Raw genomic sequence first — 19,662 nt, forward strand, 5'->3', positions numbered from 1 at the left:
ACATATATAAATAATCACATTTTATATTTTAATGAATGGAGGAAAATAATATTTTTATGTATACAATATGAAAAAAAATCATGTAACTCTTTAGCACATGAAGACAAGAGAGAGTAACCCAAGTTCTGTCTGAAATCTAAATTGTATTGATTCAGGTATAATTGTTATGCTTTGACATCTATAATGTTCTATACCTTGATATTAATTTAACCATTAATTCTTTGCAGAATTATAAATGTCACTTGACTATGTCAATCTGTATATATTGTACCTTAATACGAAAAACAAAGCAGTTTTTAAAATTTATAAAAGTATTATTCATTGTTAGATTTCATATGCATGAAAACCCAACAAATACTATGAGCTTATTTTACTATTTGAAGATGTCCATGTTACCAACAATGTCTACAAATAATTTTTCAAGTTGAAACCTGCCTTTATGAAAGAAGTCTCACTAGACAGTGAAAAACATTGGAAAAATATTTTGCCTATAAAATTACCAGGTGGTTAACAAAATTGCAATATCAAAATACAATTTATGTCTTGTGAAAATCTCTGATTTTTATGTCAATCAGTTAATGAAACATATATATATTCCCACAAAATCATTCAGATGTGTTCAGGAACATGGTTGCATTACAGAAATGACTGTGTTTTGTTTGTTCCCTATAATAGGAAAATGGACTTTTTGTGGTCTTCAGAGGTATTCTGAATATAGTAAAAGCCTCACAAATTATTTGTAAAATCTGGTATTTCATACTTAGTGCAGTAGGGATACAGACATTATCTTTATAGCCCACTCTTAGTGAGTGCTTATTGTATCTTATCTTTGAAACATTTGCACCTAAATAATTGAATTAGCACTTTCATGCTGAATTTGCACACCATGTGACTGTACGTGTAGTTATCTAGATTTTTATATATGCATGTCTCTCAGGTCCCCTGACTTTTAATAACTACCACAGTGAAAGCCAGATGTGACATAGTTAACTAAGATGAGCGTCAGTCTTGTCCCTAACGCAGCACTGAGAGCACTGTTTCCCCAGGGTCACTGGAGGTGTGAACGGCTGAGCTGTGCATTGGGACTATTACCCTACCTGGAAACCTAGAAAATCACTCCACTGGATGGTTCAGAAGGAAGAGTCTCCACTTCTAGGAAACAACAACTACGATAAACCCCACGATCAGTTGGGAGGAGAAATAGGTCTTGCTCATGACCTGAACAGTCTGCGACAGAGGCCTCTGTGGCCGTGATAAGCATTCTGCCCATTGACCGACAGGGTCCTTTCCTGTGGAGGCTGCTGGAGCTCCCGGGAAAGTTCATTGCTTCCTTCTGACAAGGAGGCCTCGTGAGCTAATGGCCTTCCCGAGATTTGCCTCCGCGTTGGCTTCTGGGACACACTCATCCTCCAGGAGTCCTTGCAGGTGCCTCCTGTGACCATACCTGCTGTCCTCATTTATTTATTCACCATGGACTGAAGCTCACAGACCATTTCACTTTCACAGCCCTCCACAGGTCCCACACAGGCCCTGGGGACTTGCCACAGGCCCTGAGGGATAAGCTTTCTCAGGAGATTGAACACAGTCAAGAGGACAAACAAACAGATTTGACTATATCCAGGTCTAGTTCTTTCCCCAGCTGACTTGTTCCTAAAATCCCTTCCTAAGGAACTACATTTTATGGGTTAAATATGATCCCCACAATCTTGTAATTGAGATTTGTCCCATCAGAATGCAAGGCAGCAGGTGAAGAACCCATAGCTGGGAAAGACGTGCATTTGGACTAAATCCTTGACCTCAGATAAAACCAGATTCTAAACACCTCCCTGAGAAGTCATCTATTTCATCAGCTGTTTTTAACTCCTTTTACTAAATATGCTTTACCCAAAAATGTAATCTTAAACAAGGAAGTCTCTGGAGGTGGAAATTCTAGTGAAACTGTATCAGCCTTTAGAAATGCAGAAGAAGGGATAGTTTAGCTGGAAACTGAGCGGCATACCATGGGATTCGCCACCAGTCAAGGTCATCTTGGAGGGCACAGGGGACTGTGGATGAGATGGCATAAAAAAGGGCAATTCAGTGGAAGGAAGTTCCAAATATGAACGTAAAATTACCAAAATATAGGAAAGATCATCAGCCTTTCAGGATATCAGCCTGCTTCTGTTTCCCTTCAATAGAAGTCTGAGGGATGGCAGCAACCAGTAGGAATATTGAGATTGAGGTAAATGGATTGCGAAACACCAGAACCAGTTTCTAAGTAAAGCATTTTCCTTTCCACAATTTGGTATCAACAGGAAGGATGCCCGTTTTTAAAAGTTTACCGCTATTTATGGAAGTGGGTAAGATTGTCTGTGGGCCAACGTATAAGAAAAATCACTCAGAATAACTTACTTTATTTATAGATGTGACGTGTAAATAGTATCAAGCAAGCTAGTAACTCTTTTCATTTCTGATGAGGAAAATACTGCACAGTAGGTTCACTGTTCCTGCCAAGTCTATGAGAGAGAACTCCAGCTCATCATGGTGAATTCTGGTGAACTGTACTTTAAAATTATTTGTGCTCATTTGGTACTAATTAACTTGACTGTGTTTTCAACAGTACATGGCACAGCTGTTTTTAATAAATGGTTGTTGACTGCAATTGAAAAAAAACACATGTTCTTCAGCCCAGTTATGGAAAAGACACCACTTTAATTTGCTTATCATTGAACAATAGGCCAGAGCAGGTGATTCTGTCCCTTTAACGTGGCAAGAGGCGGTGGCCTCCCTTCTTCAGACCCCGCAGGTGCTTTTTACAATTCCTTTTCCTGGTTGGTGACAGGCTCCAGCTCAGATTCAGAGGAAGGGCTTCTAGGTTGCTTCACATAGATTGTTTTAACTGAATTGCAGATGTTGCCTATATTTGCTGGAATATTTAAATAAAATTAAAGTTAATTTGTGGTTATTAAGTATTTATGCAACCAGTGATGTTCCTAATGTATCGAACATACCCACAATGATGGCCACAGGATGAGACAGGCTCCCCTAAATGCCTAGAATATTGAGAGCATGCATTGAAGAAGTCATAAATAAAATATCTGAATGTCACCCACCTCCCAAAAGTCATCAGTGGTGCCTAAAAATACCGATGGCTTATTCCGGTGCATCTGATCCTGAAAATGACTCAACTATTTTTAAACATTGCTTCATAAAGCAGCTGAGGCCACAGAGCCACGGTTCTGACAGCTTTGATCTGGCGCACACACAACTCTTGCTCCGGTTTCTGAAACTCGGGCACGCCGAGCATGCAGCCCGGCCTCCGGGCCCTTCAGGTCACTACATTCTCAAGGGAGGGTCCCGTCCCAACTAAGGAATCTGTATCCTCTTGGCCCATCATTTTGCTAACTCTGGATTTAGGTAAACCAACAGAGGCAGTTAAATGTTAAAAAAAGAAAAGGAAGGCAATGACCTGTCCTAGAACTAATGGCAGAATACAGGGTCAGTGCCTGCAGTCTGGCTCCCGAGCCGCTCCTCCCACTCCCCCTGGCCTGGGCTAATCACGGCGCTCTCATCGCAGCAGCGGAAATGGACCCCCTTTAGCCAGTTTGGGAAGAACATCATTTAAAGCTTAGCGAAACCGCTCTCAGCCACGTAACTGCCAAAGTCAGATCCACCACTTATTAGTTCCGGTTATGCCTACATTGAGGGACTCCAAGTCCTGGGGGGGAGAAGTTGAAAGGTCAAGCATGGTCCCCCCGTCTGATCAGCCCCGTCCAGTGAAGACCCCCAGACGCTGGCCAGCCAGTGCGAGAAGGGGAGACAAGGCCATAGAAGTGGGAGGAGCCCTGAGGACAACTGGGAGGAGTTAATCCCAGCAGTTCACAAGTCATTCAAAACTGGGGAGGAGGAAGGAACGGGGTGGAACGGGTCATTGGGGAGAAAAAGGGACATCTGTAATATTTTAAACAAAAATAAAATTTAAAAAACAAACAAACAAAACCCATTCAAGGAGCCCTGACAGGGAGAAGTGGTCGAGAGCAGTGGCCTCGGTTGGCTGGGGGTGAGCGCTGTCGGAACTGAGGACGGGACAAGGGGTGTCTGAAACGGGCTGATGGGGGAGTCTGGGTGTGCGCGTATCTGTGCCTAGGACGGGTCGCCATCCATGCTGGAGAACTGAGCTTTCAGCTGCGTGCACGAGTTTCACCCACTTCACACCCACCCACTTAGGGATAAAGCAGCACCCAGGGGGCTCCTACAGAAGGCGGGGCGCCTGGGTCGGGAGGCTCCCCGATGGACCACAGGCCCGTCTACCTGTCCCGGGCACAACAGCAGCCAACCAACCGCTGCGCCGCGTTAGACTGGGTTGCCGAGACCAATGTCTTAACTCCTACAAATTTCAATGAACAAAAGCAGAACAAAACAAAATCTATGTTAACAGGTAAGAAGTTCAAAATGAAACAACAGCAAAAACACTTACGTAAAACAGGAAGGACCTTTTGCTTTGAAATCACTGACTTAGGTTTGTGCCGAGAGGCCTGGGCAGACAGGTGGTCGAGAGTAACTTCTCCCACGGTCGGTTTGACGTTGAACCAGCCTGTAAAACAGACACAAACATTGTTTCTGAGGAATTCACTGTGGTCGTTGGCAAAAAAGCACCATAATTTCAAATTCAGCAGATTACGTAGACATCTGTTTTGTCTTATCCCTGAGTGGTGTGAATGCGAAGGCTAATGACCCCTCCCTGCATTGTCCACCTCTCCCATGCACAAAATAGATGCTTTAAAAAGTTCCCTTAAGGAGGTGTCTCTCTGTTCCTATTTGTTTTTCGGTATGTGCTCATCCAGTCATATGTATACAGAAAAGTGAACAGACCCCGTGTTTACAACTTGATGAGTTCGGGGTGAATACACCTGGGATCCATCACGCATACGATTCAATAGCAAACAAAAGGTAGGACCTGATCAAAAGTTGGGTGAGGACCTGAACAGACATTTCTCTAGGCCAGCAGGTGCATAAGAAGGTCCTCAGCGTCATGATTTGTGGTCACTAACCCGGGAAATGCTGATCAAAACCACAGGAGGTATCATCACAGACCTGTTAGAATGACTATTATAATAAGAGAGGAAAGACTAAAAGTGCTGTGAGGATGGGGTGACTGGACCCACCTGAGAAATCCGGCTTAAACTCCCTCTTTCAGGGTTTGTAACTTTAATCATGTATGCGAAGGCTTTTTTTGCCTTCAAATGTGACATATTCACAGGTGCCAGGGATTAGAGCATGAAAAACGGACAGTCTGCCTACTACAAAGTTGATAAAATCAACTAAATTAAAGTTAAGAGACGTAACTGAATGAAACTAAGAATAACATAAATGTAATGCATAGATAAACTATTCTTCAAAATCAAGGAAATCATAACCAAGGCAGCAGGACAGTGGTTACTCTGCGCAGGGAGAGTAGAGAAGGCTGTCAGAGGACACGGGAGAATGTGAGGGGATTGCTAGCATTCTATTTCTTAAATTAAAAAGGGTACACAGATGTATATTCATTGTTATTGGCCTTTTAATTAGACATAGGCATTATCTGCATGCCTATATGACACACTTCCCAGCAAAACTTTAATGTTTAAAAACATACCAAAAATCTGAATGTAAAATTTTACAAGATGAATAACCTGAGTTCTTTCTCTACTCATAAATTCGTAAGTAGAACCTATCAAAGAAGAGAAACAACAAATGCCAGGAGATGGAAGATTGGACAGAATAAAGGGAGGGCAAAAGCCAAAAAATATCTACTCTCCTAGTTAGTGAGGGAGTTCACATTGCTATTCTCCTCTCCCTCCAGGGACTAGAGAGAGAGAGATGGCTCTTCAGAAAATTGGGTTCGAAAGAGAGAAACCCTGCGCGGCCGAGTGGCTCCATTGGCCTAGCGTCGCCCTGGGCACCGGGAAGTCACTGGTTCAATTCCCGGTCAGGGCCCATGCGGGGGTTGCCGGCCCAGTAGGGCGCATGCAGGAGGCAGCAGATGGATGGTTCTCTCTCATCGGTGATTCTCTCTCTCTCTTCCTCTCCCTGAGATCAATTTTAAAGGGGGGGGAGGGAATCCTAATGACCTACACCTGCCTCACTCCTGAATGGCTTGATGGCTTGGGTGCCACCGTAATGAGGAGGTCGCTAAGTGTCTGGCATCAGGGAGATAAGGCTCTAAGATGTGAGTGGTGTCCTGAATAAGTGTTAAAAAAGAAAAAAAAAAGAAAAACTCATTGCCCCCGGAAAGCCTCCGTGGGTTGCCCCGCCTGCCTGGCCATCTGAACACCAGCAGCTCCTGGGAAAGGGCAGCCCTGGCCAGCGCGGAGCATCGAGGGGTCAGCACTCGCGCCCTGCACAACTCCCGCCGACGGGCGTGTGAACTGAATTCCCACAGAACGTCGCATGAACAGATTCACTAAGATTTCCTAGAAAGAAAAGTGTCTATGCACCGTCAACCTCTGCTTTCATCAAAAAGAAGGAATTGTAACATAAACCACTCCGAGGGTAATTCTCTCCGCTGCTAGCACAAGGGAAGTGCCCGCCCTGAATCGGAGGGCAGCGGACACCAGGCTCTCTCCCCCCTGCCCGAGGGGCGCGGCACCAGCCGGGCCGAATTCAGTCGAGTGTTTCCGAGGAAAGCTTACTTGGATTCAACTTCCGGCTTAATTTTCTCTGCAACATTTGTAAGAGGAGGAGGAAGTCGATTTTGAGCTCGTTGCTGAGCATGCTGGGGTTGCTCATTAGTTCCGATGACCTGATGTTGTCTTTGATAAACTTGGAGGCCGTGGACCTGGGCAGCAGGGGGAGCTGCATCTGGTAACTGTAGTCTGTGAAGTTCACAAGGTCATCCCGGATACTTTTAACTCTGGGGATAAAAAATAAAATACTGTCGACAAGCCACATTTTAGAAATGAGATTTATATTATCAAAAGTTTCACATTAAATTGTATTACTAGAGCCTGGCCGGGCGTGGCTCAGCGGTTGAGCATTAACCCAGGATCCAGGCGATCGGGGTTCGATTCCCGGTCAGGGCACAGGCCCGGGTTGTGGGCTGCAGCCGATCAATGACTCTCTCATCATTGATGTTTCTCTCTCTCTCTCTCCTTCTCCTTGCCTCTCTCTGAAATCAATAAAGATAATTTAAAAATAAATAAATAAATTGTATTACTAGAAAACTCCAAATAACTCACTCTCGATGTGTGAGCAAGGTGTAAATCTCCTGTATCAGTATTTCGGGCACTCCGGCCTTGCAATGAATTGTTCCATAGATTAGTTCTTTAGGCAGTCTAATTTTCTTTTTGGCCAGGAACTTTAACCGTAGAAAGAAAACATTTTCATCATACGAAGTTGTGTAAAAATGCTCAGTCGCTATGAATTCACTTTAACCCCCCTTTTATTGCTTTAATTTTCTGTGTAACATGCTAATTATTAAATAATATTAGCCAGCAAGTAAAAACCATTATATCCCACTCCCATTGGAAATGCTGTTTCACAGGTAACTCTTGACCAGAACTTTAATAACCTGCTTTTCGATGTCAGGGGCGAGCTGCCAGCCCAGCAGCATTACTTCCCTGCAGTCACAGACGTGCAGGAGCCCAGGACAGGGGCCCAGGACAGACAGGAGCCCAGGACAGGGGCCCAGGACAGACAGGAGCCCAGGACAGGGGCCCAGGACAGACAGGAGCCCAGGTCAGACAGGAGCCCAGGACAGGGGCCCAGGACAGACAGGAGCCCAGGACATGGGCCCAGGAGAGGGGCCCAGGACAGGGGCCCAGGACAAACAGGAGCCCAGGACAGGGGCCCAGGACAGACAGGAGCCCAGGTCAGACAGGAGCCCAGGACAGACAGGGGCCCAGGACAGACAGGAGCCCAGGACAGACAGGAGCCCAGGACAGACAGGGGCCCAGGACAGACAGGAGCCCAGGACAGACAGGAGCCCAGGACAGGAGCTCAAGACAGGGGCCCAGGACAGGGGCCGCCTTCAGAACACCAGCCGGAGAGCTGGAAGGGTCAGTGGTCATCTACCTTTTCCAGCTGGGCCCAGTTATCCAGCTTGACCTTTAGGGAAGTTCCGTTCTCAAAGGATGACAGCTTGAGGTCCCAGGGGTAATATATGGTGAAAATCTCCGCGACCAGGAAGCCGTTGGAGAAGTCCCTGGGCCCCGGGAGGGAAACTGCATGTAGCCGGTCACTCCCACCGTCTGCGGTTGGCACCCATCTAATTCTGTCCAGACAGCCGCCCGCGCCCCGCGTCCCCACCGAGCCCGGCGCCCAGCGCTTCTGCACCGCCCAGCGTGTCTGTCCGCCCGCTCGCGCCTAAGCCTCGGGACGGACGGACGGCGGGAAGGAGCCGGTGCGCACGGGGCCCCGGCCCGCCCGCTCCGCCGCAGGTGAGTCCCGGGGGCGGGGGCGGAGCGCGTCCCCGCGGCCTCGCGCACCTGCTGATGTTCCTGGGGAAGAAGGTGAGGTCCAGGCCCTGCAGCCAGCGCAGGACGGACCGCGACAGGCGGCATCTGCGCGGCGGGTGCGCGTAGACCAGGACCCGCTTCGCCTTCGCGGGGACCGGGTCCGACGGCGGCCACGACGGCGCCCGAGGCTGGGGCGGGGCGGCCTCCGCCGCCTTGAGGGACGCGGTCCTCGGGCCTGGGGCTGCCATGAGGCGTCCTGGGTTTCTATAGCAACGGGGCGGGGCCTAGAGGAGGGGCGGGGTCTCGGGGCGGGGCCTGGGCCTGGGGCGGGGCTCTGGGTCTGTGGGCGGGGCCTGGGAGGGGCGGGGCCTCAGTGCAGGTGTCCTGGGCCTCGTGGGTCCCCTGATTTGGGGACCTGACGCTCTGGATTGGGGGCCGCGATCCCTGGGCCGCCCGGGCGCGGCCGTGGCCGGGGGAGCTGCACCCTTGGGCGCCCCTCCTGCTCTGTCTTCCCTGGCGTGGGGCGCCCTGGACGACGCTGCAGGCTTTGTGGTCTCTAAGCCCAGCCGAGGGCCTGTGTCCAGTCCCGCGTTTCCAGGAGGGCGCAGGCGGCTCCAGAGGACACGGGCAGTTTTGCTTGGAAATTGGAAACCATACGGTTTTTCCTGTGAAACACCAATGAGAAAAGGTCTTAGGAAATTAAATGTTTAATGTCTAAATTTAGCCTATTTCCCTAATTATTAGAGTAAGTGTTCATGAAGGTTACGTGGTATCTGGGAACAGCCTGTTAGGTGTGCACGCTTCCCGAGGATGCCCCAGTGTGTCATTTGTTCAACGGTCGTCGAGTCCCCCCTTGTGCCGGCCCGAGCTCCTCGCTGGGGACTGGTCAGTGAACAGCACAGGGGGAATGTGGCTGCAGAGCCGCAGAGGCCACTATAAATTAAGTATTTACACAACGAAGTTCTTAAAATTCCTCTACAGGAAAGAAAACAATCAGTGCGGCGTGTAGCTACGTGCTACTATGCAAGATAAAAGTGTGGGTGTGAAAGGGCCTCATACTAACCCCGACAAGCTCGGGAGGCCTGCATGGCGGCCTGGCCAACTCAGAGCCCAAGGCAACCCCACGGGCGGCCTGGACGCAGAAACTCCTACTGGAAGCGAGTCACGGGGAAGTCAGTCCCAGGGCTGTAGCTTCCATGTCGGAGGTTAATCTTTTGCTTCTGTGTCTCTGGATCTATTTTGTTTGTCCGTTTATTTTGTTCGTTAGAGTCCGCATAGGAGTAAGATCGTGTGACACTTGCCTTTCTCTGACTGGTTTATTTCTGCTTAGCACGATAATCTCCAGACCCACCCATGCTGTCTCCTGGGCAAGAGATCCTTCTTTCTTACAGTTACCTTGTTTCCCGCGCACCATCTCCATGTGCTGTCAGTGTTAACCCTCCTGGCCCCACCACAGTAAAAGAGGTAAGTATGTTTCCCCACTCTACTTTTTATCCAATGGCATAGATGTCCCCGCTTTGCTTTCCCCGCCCCCCTAATCTAGCAGCAGTGGATTGCATGCAGCCCCCCTATGTCTCCTCCTTGGATTCTCATGTATAAAGGAAACTGCACAACTACCATTCTCTGAAGCATTTTCTCATTCTGCTGAGATTCTGCTTCCCAGCAGTAGTGAGTCTGCCTCAAATAAGCTCCTCTAAGACTTTTCCTTAGGCTGCGCGCTCTTTCCTCAACAAAATATGGGACAGGTCTTGATGGTGGAGCTGTATAATATTCGGTTGAATGGTTATTTACTGCATGATTATTAATAAAGTAAACCAATGTGTATAAAAAAAAAAACACAAGTGATGCCATCTGGGTGCTTCCTCTTTGCCCAATGAACTTTTTCATCAGTGGACTTCTTTTGAGGAGCTATTTATTATTCCTTGCCGTGCTACTCACTAAATCTTCGCTATCCACTATGGTAGCCACTAGCCACGTGTGCTTATTTAGCTTTAAACTTAAATAAGTTTAAATAAAATCAAATGAATAATGCTGGCTGTATTTCAACAGCCACTGCCCATGGCTACCACATTGCACAGGACAGACACAGTACCATCACCGCAGGACATTCTCTGGGCAGCTGGGCTCCAGATTATTCACAGACGGTGCACAGATATAATTATCTGTAAAGAAATGCATACCCTGAACAGCTCTGCTGTGGTAAAAATGTATTAGTAGCAGGGAGGAAGCAATTAATTTGGCCTGAGGGAATCTAGGAGACCATCACTCTCAATGCCCCAAATTACAGTCCCCATCACCTTCTGCTACAAAATCAAATACTAATTAGAACAGAAAAGGGGTTTTATTCCAGGGATAATCACACTTTACTACATTACAAACATATGATATATTTAAATTAGAACAGTTCTTTGATAAGACAGCCACACTCAAGCTAAGATACAAGGTACCAGCATTCAAAAATGTTAAAGGCCAGTTTTCATGTTAATATTTGATGTTTATTTCACTTAGTGGCACAAGACCAAGGAAGGGAGATGCGTGTTTACTCCCACATTCTGAGGATACCTCTAACTCAGGAAAGATACAGTAGAAATATTTTTTACTAAAAATCAGTTTTAATACCTAATTATATTTAATGAGGTTACTGTACAATCAAAAATATCTATGAGGACATTACAAACTTTTTTAGAGATATTTCAGTAAGACAGATGCATTTAAAGTCTGTAGCCACATAGGAAACATATTTTAACAAAGATGCTACAGCCTTATTTCTATTTTTGAAAATCTAAACAAATGATTTTTTTAAATGCAACCTTAGTGATTTTGGAATTACCTACAATAATAGTTTAATTCCCATGGGTCTCTGGAAGTCGGCCAAGAACTAAGAAGAAAGTAAAATAGGCCTCTGAGTTATTAAAATAGTGGTCACATTATTTTATCAAAATCTGATAAATTTAAAAAACTCATCAGAATATTTTCTTCTACTTTACAGAGTTGTAAGTATCCTGATTATCTTATTTCTAAATCCACAATAGACTCAAATCTGGCTTAGTTATGAAGGGGCCATAACCTGCTTCTGTGATGTTTCATAGCCCCCGGCACAGTTAAAGCAGAAGAGAGTAAACACAGCATTAACCCTGCAGAGGGCGCTGTTTGGGGACTCTCTCCTTGGATCCAACTCTCTTGCTGACTCAGTGTTGGCTGAACCCTGGCCTGTGTAGAGGAATGAGACACACCACTGTCAGTGTCTACACACGGGGTACATTTTTTAAGGTCTCTAAGTTTGCTAAGAGGCACCCCACAATTTAAAGAGCTTTTGATCTTCCATTTCCTCCAGCCTTGGGCTGCCCTGCTCCCTGGGGTAGGCCAGGGCCTCTCCATCAGGTAGATATGAATCCACTGTCCTCAGTCCAGGTAGCACCTCTGCTGGCAGTTTCTGAAACAGGAGAAGGCTGGAGGATGTGTGAAGGTGCTGAAGAAAGACCTCGGAGGCCACCCTTGAGGAGACGCCTTAAAATAGCCTGAGCAGGTGCATGATGTACTGGCCTCGGGGCGAGGGGCCAGCACCGATAACTTTCCGTCTGGCCGAGGTCCACTGAAGGCCGAGGGGTGACTGGTGAGATCTCTGCGAGGAGGGGGCAGTTGATCTCTTCTCCATGAATTATTACAATCACAGTGCACATGCAGCAGGGTGACTTCCCGAATGGGTTGTCTTTATTTCAAGACGCATACTAGCTGCTCTTTTCTAAACCATACTCATAGTTTGTCTTAATATAAAAAATACAGAGAACCAATTACAATGACCAAAATGGAAAAGTTAATGCATTATTTGAAGAATACAGACCTTCCAAAATACAATATGTGAATAAATTTTGTTAGTTTCACATTTTTCCTTTTCACTCTAAAAAACATAAAATGGAGAATGTCTCATCTTTTTTCTAAGTCAACAAAAGGGCCTATGGGAATAATAATATAGAGATATTTTAAATATGCTGTGTCTGAAAACAATAACAATGCATAAAACAATAGTACCCACTAGTACACTTAAAAATAAGATCGATATTCCACTGCGTCCCTGGGAGTTGTCACGCTCACTCCTACCCTATCCTTAGCATATTTTAATATGAAATATGCACTGTGCAGATGAGGGGGAAATTTTTGATCTTCTAAACACCAAGACTTATTTTGCTGCTTTATCGGTACTGGAGGAAATTGTGCAGTAACGTGGGCAGCTGGAGCTGCGGGATGAGATGCAGGCGCGGTCTTCCGATGCAGTTCCTGATGCAGAGACGGCAGAGCTGGCAGAGGGAGCTGGGCGTGGCTGCAGGGGGCAAGGGCGTGTCCGTTAAAATAAATACACGGAGTTTTATATCAGATACATTAAGTAAAAGCAGAAAATCTACAGTGCTTTGTAGCACACTAGGGCAGTCTGAGCACTGTACTAGGGAAATCACAGCATTTACACTGCCCTCGTGAGACCTTATTAGAGTTGAGGCATATTCCATACACATTCTTTAAAACATTTTAGTCTTCAGGATTATGAAATTATTGTTGCATTTAGAACCTCAGATTCTGCTCTCTGAAGGAGATATAAATCAAAGAAGTGTCATGTGCTATAGGAGAAAATCCTTAATTTTTTTCCTCAAATTTGATTTACTGTTTAAGCCAAAGCCAATTTCATTACTGTGTCTTGACCAGACTTGAGAAATTCTATTTGAGAACCAAAGTCTTCAGTGTGGAAGTATTTCCCGATTATGTTTCTACCACACATTATGGGCGGTGCCTGCCCTATAAAATGAGGCATGCTTCTAAGTATTTATTTGCAGATATTAAACATAATTCCACATTATGTGTGGTCAAAAACTGAATATATTTAACTTACCCAAAGGAATATAAAGTTTTAGGTAAGATGAAAATAAGAAAATTGAGATCATTGTGATTGTTGTTTTCATAGATAGAACCTAAATTAAAAAGTATTTACTTTCACACAAAAAATTCCAATCGCACGTCATTATGACTTTACATGTCCTCAGAAGGCCCTTAAATTTCACCTATTTCCAGCAAATACATTTTTGTGGTTTGAATGCTCGCAGGCATTCTTCCTACCTTCCTGCTGAAGCAACAATCGCTCCACCAGACTGCTAGAGGTGGCGACATCTACTGGCCGGAGGAGCTCTGTGTTTTTGGCGTTGATGTCCGCCCCGAACTCGAGCAGCAAGTTGACAATTTCTGTGCTGGACTGTTGAGCAGCAGCATGTAACGGTGTATCCCAGTATTTGCCTTTCTGAACGTCTGCGCCTACGTGGAAATACAAAACGGTGGTGGATACAAACACAGATTGTTCTAAGAGTCACCTCAATGCAGGCAGGAAGGTGTGGCCGAAAGGGGACCTCAGCTCCATAGGCTGTGAGTGCCTCCTATATACATATACATAGTCATATACATATACATACATGTAAACATATACATTATCTTAAGACTCAGTACATTTGGATGGAAAATACACATATTTATTATATTTTCTAATATTTTTCTGTATTCCTAAAATATCACCTAATTAAAAATATGTTTAATTTTAAACAGCTCCGACATTAATCACATTAGCTATTATATGTATTACAAACAGTGTGCGATTAGGTTGACTCTCATCTGTTTGCATCATGATTGATAGCTCTCCGGATTATTCAAGAGCTTATTGCTTGTCTTCCTTTCATTTATTTTAAGGTAATAGAGCTCTTTTGTTTCTTGGAAAACTCATGATTCTAGGTATGTGAGCTCTTTAGGTAAAATGCATATAGATTTTCCTGTCACTTCTTACTCGTATAGTTTAAGTCGATAAATACATAAAGGCACATTATGCTTCTGCAGATTCTTTTAAATCTGTAGATTTAAAAGATGATTACATTAAAAATGTCTTACATGTTAAAGTATGTAAAGCTACTGCAAAGCTTTTGATCTTAGTGACAGCCCTGGCATGTGGGTGGTCACCCACTAATTCATGGGTGACAAATAAACCCTAATAAACATTGTGAAGAAAAGTAGCCCCATTTTCCAGAAAATGATGGTTACACCACCAAGAAATGCCTATCACTAAAAAATGCATCAGTCCTTTCAACTCTATTTTCTGATCCTGTCTGTCAAACCAGCATTTATAAGAAGCAGTACACTCTAAGAGTCCCTTTATGGCCATCCTGCTACTTTCAAGTTTCAATAAATATAACCGTTTTCAACATTTTACCTAATATAAAATGCTTAGTGGAAAAATTACATTGCATAACCAAATCTCCATAGAAGGGAGCATAAACTCTGCCGATTGTGTCAGTTTTAGGAGAGAACAGAGCCTGAGCATAACAGCCCGTCCCAATTACTAATGCACTTCCCAGTACTCTTCTACCCAGCATAAATTATTCAGTGGAAAGAAAATATTCCTAGCAAAGTAAAGAAGGGTGATAAAGAATAAACTCTCCTGGTTATATAAGTTTATGGGAGAACAGAGCCCGAAAACAACAATCTGCCAACGATCATTAGCAGAACTCGTGCTTAAGTGTCTTACTGGAGAGTGAAACTGATGGAGACGGCCTGGAAACGTGTAGCTAGGCTAAGATTCTGTGAGCAACATAAAGGGGCTATAAAAAGATACGTCTGGATGTATCAGAGGCCAAATGGTTGTCGTAAACAGTAGAAGGCAGAGGAACTCATCTACTTGTTTTGAGTATATTTTCGGCGCCCACCATGGGAGAGGCACAGGCTCTGCTAGAGGAAAGACAGAGGATCCACAACCTAACGGAGCTCCCAGCCCTCGGGTGGGGAGACCGCCCCGGTCTCAAAGGTCAGGGGAAGTTTCTCAGGGTCTAGAGCTGAAACCTCGAGGGACTGGTTCATTTCAAGCAAGTGGGACAGGGCACTGCGTCTCTTCAGGTAAGTGGGACAGAGACTGTCGCCTAGGGATGTACGTGAGACGGCTGCGGGGAGGAAAGGTTACCCAAGCAGTTGCTATCCTTAAAACTTCTTTTGATGGGTTTCATCACAGACGTAGTCGTGTGTGGCAACATTACATTCAACCTCGACGATCTTCATGGTATGACCTTTGTCAGCAGGGGATTTGGAGTTTTGGGGTGAAGTGGAGTTATCAAGAATGAGGTTCTTTTTTACAGAGATTATATACTGATGTGTGAGAGCACTTAAAATAAGAACATCTTTAGCAATGAGATATGATTTTTAAAGAAGCTTATGTACAGAAATAAGTACAGCCCTGGCCAGGCGGCTCAGTCGCTTAGAGCATTGTCCCCACACGCCAAGGTTGCGGGTTCCATCCCAGGTTGGGGCACATATAAGAATCAACCAACCAATGACGCATCAATAAGGGGAGCAACAGATCAGTGTTTCTCTCTCCCCCCCTTCCTCTCTCTCTCTCTCAAATCAATAAATTAAAAAAAAAAAAAAAAAGCAAGTGGAGAGCCGTGTAATTGCTGTGGGCCTGGACGGAAGCGAAGATGTTTTCGAGAACAGTGATTACCAGCATACAGAAGCTTCCGAATGCAGTGGAACTGCTGAGACACACATGCCGCGTACAGAGGAGTCCCCAGGTGAGGAATGTCTTGGTCAACGTCTATGCCCCAGGAGATCAGTATCTGCAGACACTCGTGGTGACCTGCAAGGTAGAGACGTTTACTCCTCCTCAAGGCCGGCCCCGCGCACCTCTGCCCACCCGGAGGCCCCCGCCGCACAGGGCTCGGGCCGGGGCTTACCTCTGCTGGCGGCCTCGTGCGTGGGGGACGGCAGGCAGGCCTCCAGCTGCGGCTTCGCCCCGAACTCCAGCAGGAGCTCCGCGCAGCTCGCGCCGCCCCGGGAGCAGGCGTTGAACAAGGGGGTCACGCCGTCTATGGTGATTGCGTTGACCTAAAACCGGGCCGCAATCCAGAGTGAGGCTCGGACGATCACACGTGGTTAACTGTCAGGCGTTTTTAAAAGGGAGGCGATCTGCTCACAGGAATAACTGGGGAAGGGTGTGCGGTGAACAGGACAGTGTCCTTGGCTCAGGCCCAGGGGTGAGGAAGCTTTATGACTTGTCCCAAGAGACACGCAGAAATCGGATGTGGTAGGTAGTTCACAGGAGTGACCATACAATGGGTAAAAGCCACGGAAAAATACATTCTCGAGGATCAAAGGCACAAAAACGAACTCAGTGGGTAGGTGCACTTCAGCTGGGAAAAAAGTCAAGTGTAAACGGTGATGAAAGTTGTGACGAAGCCACTTTGCTGGGGGCAGTTTACATTGGAAATTCTGTTTCTGAGGATCTATTTTAAAAAATCATCCAGAAGATGGAAACGTTATGGGCATGAAGATGCTCAGCTACTGCGGCTGAGAACCCGGGAAGCAGCAGACAGCGTGGAATGGTTCACGCCATGCACGCAGCATGCTGCCCCTCTGCGATGCCTGGGAATCCTTGAGCGCAAACGAGACAAGGCTGGGCAAGCTGAGAGCTCTCTCTTCAGCCTGCTCTTTGAAAACTACCAAGGAAGGGAAGGCAAACGAGAACTCTGCCTGGTTTGCCTACTCAGTAGATGTGAGAGCTGAACAGGGACTTACGTTAGCTCCAGCTTCCAGAAGGGTCCGGGCGCACGCCACATGATCGCCGAGGCAGGCTTCATGCAAGGGGGTGACATGGTCTAGCGTTACTGCGTTTACGTTGTAGCCCTACATGTGACAGGAATAATTTTGAAAGGTGAGCACAAAGTTCTATAACGTCATCTCTAACAGTTGTCACTAAAGAGTGATATAAAAAAATCAAGGAATCTCAGGCAACTCAGGTTCGGGTCACAGGAAAAGGCCAGCTCGAATGCCACGGAGTCCATCTGTGGTCAAGACCCCTGAGCCCCATAGCTGTTACGCCATCCTATCCAAACCCAATACCACTTTAAATATATTGTTCAACGGATTCTGAAAGTATTATTGAAATTTTGCTTAAACATTTGCTTTTCTCTTTAGGAACTGCTTGGGTTGCTATTGCTTCTTTGTTTTGTTTTATAGAATTAAAGGCTGTTTATAGGCTGGATCACTTGCTTTGACTGGAGCTATAAAATTCCATGTCAGCCCATCCTGGGGGGAAAACACCCTAACCCGTAGTAACTTGCTTTGTGAAATTTTGTCAGGGAGTAGGTCTGACTGGGCTCCGTGCTGTGAGGAGCTCTGACCAGAGTCAGACTTGGGTTGGAAGCCTTGCTCCGTGAGGCAGTAATTGCTTTCATTTGGATGAGTCCATTTACCTCTAAACTCATGAAGATTAAATGAGATGATGCAGGGAAAGCAATTACTGTTACAATTCCCAGCATATAGGAAAGGTTTAATTCTATTTTATTATTCAATCAAAACTAAACACATTTAAAACTTATATTCCCATTAAACTAATGATATCAGACGAAAATAATTAAATATTACCAGGACCTGAGATTCTTTGCCTTCTTGCTATTGTTGGTAATTCATTGGCTGTTGCCCATCACATTAAACACTATAATGAGAAGATTTTTCAGGGCCCAAATCCCCATAAGGTATTACAGATGACCATGGTCTGTAATGCCCCATGGACGTGAGAAATCTTAAAATGAAGACAAGAAAATTCCAAGTGCAAGTGGCCATTTTTAAGATCCCTGAAAATTATTCTTTCAAAGATTCTGAAGTGGCTGGCCAGCAGTCATGCTTGGAGTAAGTCCTAACTGCCACTCACTAGAGTGACCAGAGGACGGAAGCATCTGGAAGGTCGAGACTCCCTTTCACACGGGACCTTGGGGCAGCCTCTGACTCTTCCCGCTGGCCTGTTGGCAGATATGAGATCCATGTTATGAAATATCCTGAGGCTGCTCCCCGCTCAACGAGCCACCTGACCCTTGCCTGACGCCTCTAGACATGAATGACGTTTTGCAGGGTTTTTTCAACAAGTGATGCGCAGACAAAATAGTCATAGTTACCGGAGAGGTGCCCGGCCCTCAGGGGGCACCTCATCCTAAACCTTCCCTTCACGGAGGACACAGCGGGGCTCAGGGAGGTTGGGATTCACTTCCAGTGCCGGCCTGGCGTAGAGGTCCCCAGCCCCAGGCACCCTGGGTGACACCCTCTCCTCCCTTGTGGCCGTCGCCTCTCTCTCTCTGATGCTGGGAGACACTAGGGCATCGGCTTCCTGGTCTGGATGTGCATTTGAATCACTCTGGAAAATTTTAAAAATGCACAGGCCAAGCCAAAGCTCTTTGTATTTCAACAAATAGCCTGTTTTTCATGTTGCCTCTGGCGAGTCTGCTGAGCAGGCAGCTGTGGAAATGGTTGGTCCTTAGCTCTCGGGGGCAGTTCCCTCAACACATCACAGATGACCGCGATGCAAGAGGGTGTGGGCGTCGGCCTGGCTGCCCCTTTTCGGATATTTTAGGCTGAACTGAGTCTGCAATGAGCTGCACATTGTACAGAGTTGAGGATATTTAAAATGCTTAATAAATAACATAATTCCAATCATTTCTTGCATAAATGTCTATCAATAAACAACTATACTGAGAGAAATCTGAAATTCTAGGACATAAGATTATGCACCAAAATATTTATAAAGATGTTTTGAAGATAAACGAGAGGCCAGACTTGGCTGCTTCGTGAGTTAAAATAAAGAGACTAATAAAATTTGTGAAGCGGTTTTATATTTGAGTTGCTGCCTTTGATGGTTCATGTCTCTGCTCATGGACGGGCCTGCTTCAAGCATATGGGATAGTTTACCTGTGACAACAGAGTCCGCAGGGCGAGGAGGCGGCCTTGACTCGCCGCCTCGTGGAGTGGTGAGCGGTCTGCCCAGGAACCTGCCGCAAAAGAGAGAACACAGACATCCTGAGTCCAGGGAGACCTCTGAGCCAGGACCCATCCTGTGACAGAGGAACCACTCAGACTCAGTGTCCACAGGGGACCAAGACATCAGGAAATCGGATTCTTCTCTAAAGGGTCCAGACTGGCAGACCCCAAACCCAGGCCGTGCAGGTCTGGACTTGACCTCGCCCAGACTTCCTGCACCTTCGGACTTCTCCTTCAAAGAACGGAATTGAGGTACTAGATCTGCCACCGAAACAAACAACAAACAAACAAAAATCCTCCTCTGTCTCCCGGTCTTCCAAACAGAAGCCCCCCTTTTTATTCATTTATTTTTTGGGGCACTTTTAGCAGAGAAGCAGCTGGACCAGCCGCCTCACCACGCTCCCCCCGCCCTGCTGCTTCCCTGCCCCGA

The 19,662-nt window shown here is 46.1% G+C and overlaps 3 protein-coding genes across 4 annotated transcripts in view; 1 reads left to right on the plus strand and 2 right to left on the minus strand.

Annotated features, from left to right (window-relative positions):
* WDR17 (WD repeat domain 17) overlaps positions 1-2,949 on the plus strand; it is a 69,201-nt gene extending 66,252 nt beyond the window's left edge. The window contains exon 30 of the mRNA XM_081125033.1: positions 1,047-2,949. The gene's annotated coding sequence lies outside the window, so the exon portion shown is untranslated. The remainder of the gene's footprint in view (positions 1-1,046) is intronic.
* Positions 2,674-8,662, minus strand: SPATA4 (spermatogenesis associated 4; the record flags this gene model as incomplete). The annotated part of the gene is made up of 6 exons (XM_081125120.1): positions 2,674-2,905; positions 4,457-4,573; positions 6,651-6,871; positions 7,197-7,315; positions 8,032-8,161; positions 8,445-8,662. The coding sequence occupies 6 exons, from the start codon at positions 8,660-8,662 to the stop codon at positions 2,793-2,795; spliced, it is 918 nt and encodes a 305-aa protein (XP_080981246.1). The 3' UTR covers positions 2,674-2,792.
* Positions 8,663-10,738: 2,076 nt separating this feature from the next.
* ASB5 (ankyrin repeat and SOCS box containing 5) overlaps positions 10,739-19,662 on the minus strand; it is a 37,445-nt gene continuing 28,521 nt past the window's right edge. For both annotated transcript variants that reach the window (XM_081130406.1, XM_081130407.1), the window contains exons 2-7: positions 19,164-19,243; positions 17,001-17,108; positions 16,160-16,310; positions 15,928-16,062; positions 13,518-13,709; positions 10,739-12,732 (exon numbers count right to left, since the gene is read on the minus strand). In XM_081130406.1, coding sequence (XP_080986532.1) covers positions 12,605-12,732; positions 13,518-13,709; positions 15,928-16,062; positions 16,160-16,310; positions 17,001-17,108; positions 19,164-19,243 — 794 coding nt within the window. In that variant the 3' untranslated portion in view covers positions 10,739-12,604. The remainder of the gene's footprint in view (positions 12,733-13,517; positions 13,710-15,927; positions 16,063-16,159; positions 16,311-17,000; positions 17,109-19,163; positions 19,244-19,662) is intronic.

The sequence above is a fragment of the Miniopterus schreibersii genome (assembly GCF_964146895.1).
Source record: "Miniopterus schreibersii genome assembly, chromosome: 2".
Classification (NCBI taxonomy): Eukaryota; Metazoa; Chordata; class Mammalia; order Chiroptera; family Miniopteridae; genus Miniopterus; species Miniopterus schreibersii.